The 9,463-nt window shown below is 62.1% G+C and overlaps 1 protein-coding gene across 1 annotated transcript; it reads left to right on the top strand.

The window, feature by feature from the left end:
- The first annotated feature begins 282 nt into the window (after positions 1–282).
- On the top strand, positions 283–8,703 carry DOK2 (docking protein 2). Its single transcript, XM_051811866.1, has 6 exons — positions 283–673; positions 2,227–2,517; positions 3,728–3,836; positions 4,187–4,368; positions 4,833–5,690; positions 8,692–8,703. Exons 1-5 carry the CDS (start codon positions 611–613, stop codon positions 5,688–5,690), a joined length of 1,503 nt encoding a protein of 500 aa, XP_051667826.1. The 5' UTR covers positions 283–610; the 3' UTR covers positions 8,692–8,703.
- The last annotated feature ends 760 nt before the right edge of the window (positions 8,704–9,463 follow it).

Here is a 9,463-nt window from a genome sequence, read left to right as displayed (position 1 = left end):
ACACCCTCTGGACCCTTTTCCAGGCGGGAAAACCAAAGGAGGGCCATGGTGGGAATTCCCAGTGTCCTGCACCAGTGCCAGGGGGTGGGACACGGGTGTGTCCAGCTGTGTCCCCCATCCCTGTCCCCCATCCCTGTCCCCATCCCTGTCCCCCATCCCTGTCCCCCATCCCTGTCCCCCATCCCTGTCCCCATCCCTGTCCCCCCATCCCTGTCCCCAGCCCTGTCCCCAGCCCTGTCCCCATCCCTGTCCCCCATCCCTGTCCCCATCCCTGGCTCCATCCCTGTCCCCCATCCCTGTCCCCAGCCCTGTCCCCAGCCCTGTCCCCATCCCTGTCCCCCCAGTCCCTCGTGGGGCTCTCGGGGCCGCAGGAAACCGTCGCGAGCGGAGGAAGCGGCAGAACCCAAACCACACGTCACGTGCTGAGCCCGCCCGGCCCTCACACCACAGAGAGAGGGGAGGGGGGAACACGGCCTGGATGGGACCCCCTGGAGCTGTGGGACACTGAGGGACACGGTGGGACACTGAGGGACACGGTGGGACACTGCAGGACACGGTGGGACACTGCAGGACACGGTGGGACACGCTGGAGGATGCCGGAGGTGGGAGGATGGAGGAGGCGGTGGTGAAGCAGGGGGGGATCTACCTCCAGCTCCAGCAGACCTTTGGCAAGGTGAGGGGGTGCGGGGGGCACGGGGGGGCTCGGAGGGGTGGGATATGGGGTGGAATCCAAAGGGATTTGGGTGCTCCCAGCCCTTGGCTCCTCGGCCATCCGTGAGCTCCCCGTGGGGACGGGCAGGGGGACGGAAGGTGCTGGGGACACTTTGTAGGGCCAGGGGGTGGCTGATGTGAGCTGGGGTGAGGGATGTGACCCCCAGAGATGGGGGGTGAGGGATGTGACCCCAAACCTGTGTTGGGTGATGGGTGTGGCCCCCAGACCCGCACAGGGTGACTGATGTGACCCCCAAAGCCAGGGGGTGACGGATGTGACCCCAGACCCACATTAGGTGATGGATGTGACCCCGAGTCTTGGGTGACAGATGTGACCCCCAAACTTGTGTTTGGGGATGGATGTGACCCCCAGACTCACATTGGGTGATGGATGTGACCCCCAGACCCACACAGGGCAGCTGATGTGACCCCCAGACTCACACAGGGTGGCTGATGTGACCCCAAAGCCAGGGGGTGACGGGTGTGACCCCCAGCCTCACATTGGGTGACTGATGCAACCCCCAAAGCCTCTCTGCTTCCGTGCCTGATAAACTCGGGGTTTGGCAACAACTCCCAAAGGGGAAGGAGCTCATGGGCAACTCCAGCTCTGTTCCCTGGTCTCATTCCCCGTGGACACCCTCCAAAGGGAATCCAAATGCCATGGGAAGGGCAGGGAAGGCGGGCAGGGTGCAGGCAGGGCGGGCAGGGCATCCCCTCCCTGGGGCAAGGCAGGAGCACACGGTGCCTGCAGTGCTGGAGGGTGGAGAGCAGGACAGAGGCCACCCCAGCGTGGATCCCAACATCCCATCCCAGGGAAAGGGAGCTGTGTTTTGTCGGGTCCTGGGGGCCCAGCAGGCCCCGGAGCAGGAGCTGCCGTGGAGGATGGGCTGGTTTGGGTGCAGGACTTCCTCTGTCCCCACTTCCCCTCTGGCACTGGGGCCTCCCATCCCATCCCCTGTGAGCCCCGAATTGCTGCTCCGTGGGGGGCGAGCTGGGAACTGTTTAAAAGCTGGTGTTTCCAGGGAAAATGGAGGGAATGAGGAGCTGGAAGCCCTTCAGCAGCAGGGGGGTGGCGTGGGCAGGGCTTTTGGGTGCTGCAGGGGTGGATCTGGATGCTGGGCGAGGATGGGATGCTGCTGGTGCCTCTCCCAGCTGGAAAAGCCTTGCTGTGCCTCAGGGATGTTTATCCAGGGATGTTTAAACCCCAGTTTACCTCTGGTCAGTCCCGGGGCGAGGTGCAAAAACCCCGCCCAGACCCCGGAGGGCTTCCCCTGCAATCTTGAGGGAACAAAAACTCCCGGGAGGGCAAGAAAACCTCTGCAAGACGCAGTGGCTCTTTCAGATTCTGGCTCTTAGGACTGAAAATATTTCAAAAGAACTCTTTATGACTAACCAGAGGTCAGCTGAACTGTGACCCAGACGTGCCTGTTATTTAGGAACGTTGGGGCTGGCCCTTATGACATTTGGGTGTAAGTCACGAGGGCGCATCCCTGAAGTAGATTCTCCCCGTGGCAGAAGTGGAAGAAGTTCTGGGGAGTCTTGTACCGGGAGAGCTCCTGCTCCACGGCCCGCCTGGAGCTGCTGGAGGGCTCGGGGCCGGCGGAGAAGGCCCGGAAAGGCGAGGGGAGCAAGAGGCTGGTGCGGCTGAGCGACTGCGTGCACGTGGCCGAGGCGGGGGGCGATGCCACCTGTCCCAAGGACACCGTCCCCTTCCTGCTGGAGACCACGGACAGGCGCTTCCTCCTGGCTGCTGACAGCGCTGAGGCGGCCGACTGGATCCAGAGGCTGTGCGAGCTGGCATTCCCGGTAGGATAACCGGGATCCCCCAGGGTGGGAGTCAGTGTGGGTGTGACGGGGGATCCAGAGGCTGTGCGAGCTGGCATTCCCGGTAGGATAACCGGGATCCCCCGGGGTGGGGGGGCCCATGGGATCCAGAGGCTGTGCGAGCTGGCATTCCCGGTAGGATAACCGGGATCCCCCGGGGTGGGAGTCCGTGGGGGTGTTGGTGTGATGGGGGATCCAGAGGCTGTGCGAGCTGGCATTCCCGGTAGGATAACCGGGATCCCCCGGGGTGGGGGGGCCCATGGGATCCAGAGGCTGTGCGAGCTGGCATTCCCGGTAGGATAACCGGGATCCCCCAGGGTGGGAGTCAGTGTGGGTGTGACAGGGGATCCAGAGGCTGTGTGAGCTGGCGTTCCCGGTAGGATAACTGGGATCCCCCGGGGTGGGAGTCAGTGTGGGTGTTGGTGTGATGGGGGATCCAGAGGCTGTGCAAGCTGGAATTCCCGGTAGGATAACCGGGATCCCCCGGGGTGGGGGGTCCATGGGGGGGTTGGTGTGATGGGGGATCCAGAGGCTGTGCGAGCTGGCATTCCCGGTAGGATAACCGGGATCCCCCAGGGTGGGGATCCGTGGGGGTGTTGGTTGCCTTTAAAATGGGGGAAATAGTTCTCTGGGCAGTTCTGAGTGTAGGAAGGCAAGAAGCAGCTCTTTGGTTGCACACACACACACACACAGAGCAGAGGCCTTTATGATGTTTGTGACAACATTATATCAATGTAATATCTAACACAATATTTAATTGTGATACCTGGGCGTTGCCTCACGGGTTACACCCATCCCCAAAACCATCCCTCCCGCCGTGCCACCCTCCCGAATTTGAGTCGGTGGTCCTGAAACCACCAGCCTTTCCTCCCAGCCCTCATCACCCTCACCATCTGTGCCCCCCTTCGAGGCTTCTGAGTAGTTTTGGCTTGGCCGTATCCAGTGGGGTGTCCCTGTTACTCCGCATTCCCAGCACATTTTCCCCGATAAAGGTGTTTTTTTCACCTCGCTCAAACCTTTGTCCGCCGGAATTCTTGACAGGGAGCACCAAAGAACAATTTCAGATGTCTTGTACCAAAGGTGCTTGGCTAAAAAGGGGCGAAAGAGCCACGTTGAGATTTTATATCGTGTGGAGTTTAAGGTGTCAATGCCATGCTCTGCCCTCACTCACCAGCCACTCTCTCCCGGGCAGAGGAGCAGGGAGGAGCAGGCAGCGGGCAGGGACGGCCCTCAAAGCTCGCTGGGCACTGATGGAGAGTTCTCCATGGAGGAAAACTCCCTGTACAGCTCCCGGGGCAAAGGTAGGCAGCGGGAAGTGGGGACGGAGCAGCGGGCGGGGGTTTGCTGGGGTGGGAGGCAGCGCTTTATCCCACAGCCCCTCATCCCCACCTGCACCAGGGAGCTTCCTCGTGCTTCCTCGTGCTTCCTGGTGCCGGGGAGCAGCTCCCAGCCCAGCTCCTGGCTGTGTGGTGGGAAGTCTCCTCCCGAAACAGCCCCTTCCTGCTGCGGTTTGGCAGGGCCGGCTTTGCCGCGCTATCGCCCGTGGCCGGAGCCCTCCGGCCCTTATCAGCCGGACACTGCCCCGGCTGGGGAGAGTCCTGAGCCCCCCGGGGTGGGAGGTGCCCATCCCACCCTTTTTCCCCCCCTGCAGCCGGCCTGGAGCAGGAGTTCGAGGTGACAGTGAGGGCCACGCAGTCGTCGCAGCGCTGCCGGCTCTGGGGCCGCTGCATCCTGCGGGCTGGGGAGGAGGCGCTGGAGCTGCGGCACCTCCAGAGCTCGGAGCTGCTCTACAGCTGGCCCTACCGCTTCCTCCGGCGCTTCGGGAGGGACAAGGTCGGTGGGGAAGGGTCTGGAGCACAAGTGCTGTGGGGAGAGGCCGGGGTTGTTCAGCCTGGACAGGAGGAGGCTCAGGGGAGACCTTATCCCTCTCTACAGCTCCCTGACAGGAGGGGAAAACAGGAGGGTCAGACTTTTCTCCCAGGAGATGAGGGCACAGCCTTGAGCTGCCCCAGGGGAGGTTTAGGTTGGACATGGGGAAGAAGTTCTTCCCAGAGAGAGGAATCAGCCCTTGGAATGGGCTGCCCAGGGAGGGGGGGGGAATTCTCCATCCCTGGAGGGGTTTGAGCAGAGCCTGGATGTGGCATCAGTGCCATGGGCTGGGTGACAAGGTGGGGTTGGGTCACAGGTGGGACTCGACAATCTCAGAGCTCTTTTCCAAGCTCAGTGACTCTGTGTGGGTGTGGGCAGAGCAGGCTGGGATGCAGGGATTGATGCTGTGTGTCTGTCCCCCCTCCCAGGTGACGTTCTCCTTCGAGGCCGGCCGGCGCTGCACCTCCGGGGAGGGCAACTTCGAGTTCGACACCCGCCAGGGCAACGAGATCTTCCAGGCCATCGAGTCGGCCATCAACGCCCACCGGGGCCGGGGGGGCCCTGGGGAAGAAGCCCCCCGGCCCCTCGGCCACTCCAGGACGCCCAGCTGGGCGCAGGGGCACGAGGAGCCCGGCGGCCCCAAGGAGCCCGCCCGCGAGGGGAAGGTGCCCAAAGCCAAGCCCCCCGTGGTGATGCCCCCCCTCAGCGGCTGCTCCGGGGCTGGGGAGCCCTCCCGAGGGGCTGATTACCCCTACGCCGAGCCCTGTGATTCCCTCCTGCGGGGGAAACCCGCGGTGCCGGGCAAGAGCTGGAGGCAGGATGCCGCGGCCGGGGCCGAGTGCGAGTACGCCGTGCCCTTCGACACCATCGCCAAAGCCCTCCTGGCCCGCCAGTTCGGCGGCCTGGGGGGCCCCGAGGGGGGTCCCGACCCCCCCTACAACCCCAGGGAGCCCGGGGGGGGTCCCCAGCAGCCCCCCCAGCAGCCCCCCCCGCGCCCCACGGCCGCCAAGCCCGAGCACATCTACGACGAGCCCGAGGGTCTCTCCGCCCTGGCCGTGTACGACGAGCCCGAGGAGGTGAAGGGCGAGGCGTGGAGGCTGCAGGCGGCCCCCGAGGAGCCCCCCGGGCACGAGCAGCCCTACAACCCCCAGCGGGACGACTACGCCGTGCCCAAGAGACCCGTCCCGCTGCGCCAGCCCTTCCTGCTGCAGGGCAAGGAGTGGCTCGGCGACACCGACTACGACAACGTGGCCCTCAAGGTGGCCAAGAAGAGGAACCTGCAGTGAGTGGGGAGGAGAGGAGGAAAGGACCCACCCCCGGCTGTCCCCGGGCAGAGTTCTCCCGACCCCCGCAGAGCTGAGACCCCTCCCAGCTCAGCGCACCCGCGGCTTTGGGGGGGACGGGCATCCCTGAGGAGCGGCGGGGGCACATCTGGGCCGTGCTGGGGCACATCTGGGCAGTGCTGGGGCACATCTGGGCAGCGGCAGGGGCACATCTGGGAAGCTCTGCAGTTGCGATGCGCCCACTGGAGGGCAGTGCGAGCCCACCGTATAACAGCCCGTGCCCTCCGTACAACAGCCCGTGCCCACCGTACAACAGCCCGTGCCCCCCGCTGTGGTCCCCCCGCGGCCCCGGGTGCCAAATCCCGCCCCTCGTCCCAGTCAAAGCTCGGGAATACCAGCCCTGCCCGTCCCGGACCCCCGCGCACCCCTCCAGAGGCAGTGGGAGCATCCATGGGCCTGGGATGCTCAGCCTGTGCCGGCTGGGGATGCACATCCCACACCCCGGGATGGACAATCCCCAGGGATGCCCGTCCCGCCCCCGAGAGCCCCCGTGCCCACACGCAGCCCCCCAGTGCTCCCAGTGTGCACCAGTGGCCGTGGCAGGGCTGTGCCCGTCTGAAGGTCCTGCCACATCCTCCCTCAGCACCAGCAGGGCCGTAAATTCTTGCTGCTTCAGCCACATTTTTACTTTTAATTCTTTTTATAAACCCACTTTCCACCCCCTCTGAGTTATAGACGGAACACTCGGCTTCACTGTCACGGAGGTTTTCGTGGCTGGCTCTGCTCCTCCCAGTACGGACCAGTATGTGGCTGGACACAGCCTGACTTGCTCTGGGTCCTCCTCCTCTTCCTCCTCCTCCTCCTCCTCCTCCCAGCCACCTCCAGCCCTGCCCAGCCCTTCCTTGGGCAGATCCAGCCCCTCAGCCCAGCACCATCCCCAATTCCGTGAATTCACCCACGGTGAATTCCGTGTTTCCCTGGCACAGGCTGCTCTCCCAGGGCTGTGCCAGGCTCTGTCTGTGCCCATCACGCCACCCAGACCACCCTGGAGCCCACCAGCTCCACCAGCACCCCAGAGGGACCTCGGGAGCCACTGCCAGTCCCGTCCCTCCCCATCCCATCAGCTCTTTTCCAGGGAAGGCAAAGACAAGCCATGAATTATTCATAATCTCTCCCAATCAAAGCAACGGCTCAGGTGCTTCAGTTAATTTCCTGGATCCTGAAAAACCCGAAGTGCGGATTTTAATAGGGCAAATTAAGTGCTTTTCATAGTGCACCCTGATTAAAGCTCCGTGTCCAGCGATCCGTCGTGGATCGGAGGGGACGGGACACTCGGGACACTCCGCCTCGGGCAGGTGGCCCTGGGCTCCATCACCTGCTCCAGGTGGGATCCCACGGGGGTGCTCCAGGTGCAGAAACACCTAAGAGTGGTCAAAAATAAAAATAATTAAAAAAAACAACCAAGTCTCCAGCAGTTTTTTTCCACATGGGACCGAGAAAAAAATACGGAGTGAGGCAGATCTTTCCACACCCTGGCAGTGGGATTCACTGAGGGAGGGGGGTTGTTCCTGGAGCCATTCCAATGGCAGCGAGGGGTTATCCCTACCTATCCCTTCTCCAGACCCTGGGCATTCCAGGATCATCCCCCAGCTGGAGCCATGGGGACTCCTGACAGCCCAGTGCCACTCACCGGGAGCCAATTGCTCCAGCACGTGTTATTATTAATTAATTAACGCTCATTACAGTGGTTATTTATTATTAATCAGTGTTAACACAATCCTCACCTCCTCCAGCCCGGCTTCCCGCTGCATCCCTGCTCCTGCCTCCACCTCTGTTCCTCTTCATCAAGCAAAAACATGGAAACAGCTCCTGGACTTCACTTCCGAACCCTACTGGAAGCAGGCAGCCAGGATAACGAGGGATCGCTGGGAATGGCACCATAAAGGAATGGAAAAACCTCCCAGACTTCAGTTCCAAATCCTACAGGCCTAATGGGATTTGTGGTGGGCAGGCAGGATAGCAAGGGATGGCTGGGAATGGCACTGATCAAATTTTGGAGGCGGCAGCCTGGACTGGGTGAAGTGCAGTGGGAGTTTTGGTGCTGGAACAGCATCCCCTGCCTGCCCCATCCACGTGGATGGGGTTTAGGGTGGAAAAGGGAACCTGTCCTGGAATGTTAAGTCCAGGTAAGGAGGATGCAAACCTGGAAAAGCCCTTGGAGGGGCTCAGCCAGGGGCTGGGCTGGGAAAAAATCAATGGCACAGAGGGAGGGAAAGGAGTGGAGCACAAAGCCCCCAGACAAACAGAGAGGTTTAATCTGATTTGGGAGTTATTATGGCTATTGAATTATGCTGATTATAAATCATCCAGGAGCAGGGATCATCAAAACAGGGATTTGTTGGGAGCCTGGAGGGGCACAAATGCTCCTGAGCCCCCTCCCAGCATCCCTCCAGGAGCAGGGGGGAGGCAGAGCTGTGTCCCAGCATGGCAAAGGGCATGGAGCAACATCCCAAGGGAAGGCTGGGCTGGCAGGGATTGGAGGGGCAGAGCGAGGAAAGAGGGCTGTGGGCACCTCTGGGATGGAGGGGATGGGGAATTAAGGATTGGCACAGACCAGGGTGGAGAAAACAGGGAGGATCCCAAGGGAAGGCCGGGCTGGCAAAGCTTGGAAGGGCAGGGCATGGAAACAGGGATGTGGGGCTTCTCCGTGCTGGGGAAATAAGGATGGGGGAAAAAAGAACTGGTGCAGCCCCGTGGAAAAATCGGGGAGGGTCCCAAGGGAAAGCTGGGCTGGCAAGGCTTGGAGGGGCAGGGCATGGAAAGAGGGGCATGGGCAACCCCAGGATGGGGAAATCAGGACTGGGCACAGGCCAGGGATGCAGCCCTGTGGAGAAAGCAGGGAGGATCCCAAGGGAAAGCTGGGCTGGCAAGGCTTGGAGGGCACCAAAAGAGGGGGGCAGCCACCTCCAGGGTGGAGAGGACTGGGAATTCAGGGGCTGAACAGCCGGGACGGGGGATTAAAGAGCTGAACGCCCAGGACGGGGGTGCTGCCCGTGGCCCGGAGATGCCGCTCCCGGGCGCGTCTTTCCTGCCGGCTCCGCGCACCTTGTCAAGGCAGCTCGTTTTCCCATTACTGTCTCCTCGGATTAGGGATGCGCTCGCTCGGCAGCGCCCCCGCCCCGCGCCCATCCCAGGCGCCAGGGAGAGCTGGAAACCGCATTAGAGCCCTGCCGAGGAGCCCCTAATGCCATTAGGGGGCAGGAATTAGAGGTGCTAAATGACAAGCCCCTAATCAGCCCCGGGATTTATGTCAATCACGCTCCCGGAGAGGGGAGGGGCAGGGCCCTTCATTCAGAAAAATTGCCTTAATTGGGAAGGTCTGGATTCTCTCCTCCTGTCTCGTTTGTGGAGCTCTGGAGCTCCTGGAAAGGCTTCTCGGGGCAGGGGAGGGGGATAAATGAAGGTGATGGTGAGGTGTGGGATGAGGAGCGAGGAGGTGGCAAAGTGGAGGGACGGCCAACTCCTGCCTCCCTCCCACCTGCTTTCCCTTTCCCTTTCGGTGGCTTGAGGCACTCCAGGCTGGTTATTACTGGGAATTGGGTCATTCCAGTCCGTGGGGGAAAACAGGTTGGAGAACAGCCCCCGTTTTCCCAGTCTGTGGACTCTCTAAAGGAGCTGGGCCCTGGGATGAATTGGCGATTCCCAGGAGTCCATAAAGCCTGGCTGTGTTGGGAAGGAAGCTGTAAAAGCTGCATGTCCACAGCCGTATTTCCTTC

The sequence above is a fragment of the Manacus candei genome, unplaced genomic scaffold (genome assembly GCF_025592945.1).
Source record: "Manacus candei isolate 608988 ecotype Guabito, Panama unplaced genomic scaffold, ASM2559294v1 h1tg000084l, whole genome shotgun sequence".
NCBI classification, from domain to species: domain Eukaryota; kingdom Metazoa; phylum Chordata; class Aves; order Passeriformes; family Pipridae; genus Manacus; species Manacus candei.
Note: the sequence above shows the minus strand (reverse complement) of the source record. Positions and strands in the feature narration are given on the sequence as shown.

Coding starts and splice junctions, on each gene's coding strand:
- DOK2 (XM_051811866.1), top strand. CDS start 611: ATGGAGGAGGCGGTGGTGAAGCAGGGGGGGATCTACCTCCAGCTCCAG. Junction 674..2,226: donor TCCAGCAGACCTTTGGCAAG/GTGAGGGGGTGC, acceptor TCCCCGTGGCAG/AAGTGGAAGAAGTTCTGGGG. Junction 2,518..3,727: donor TGTGCGAGCTGGCATTCCCG/GTAGGATAACCG, acceptor TCTCCCGGGCAG/AGGAGCAGGGAGGAGCAGGC.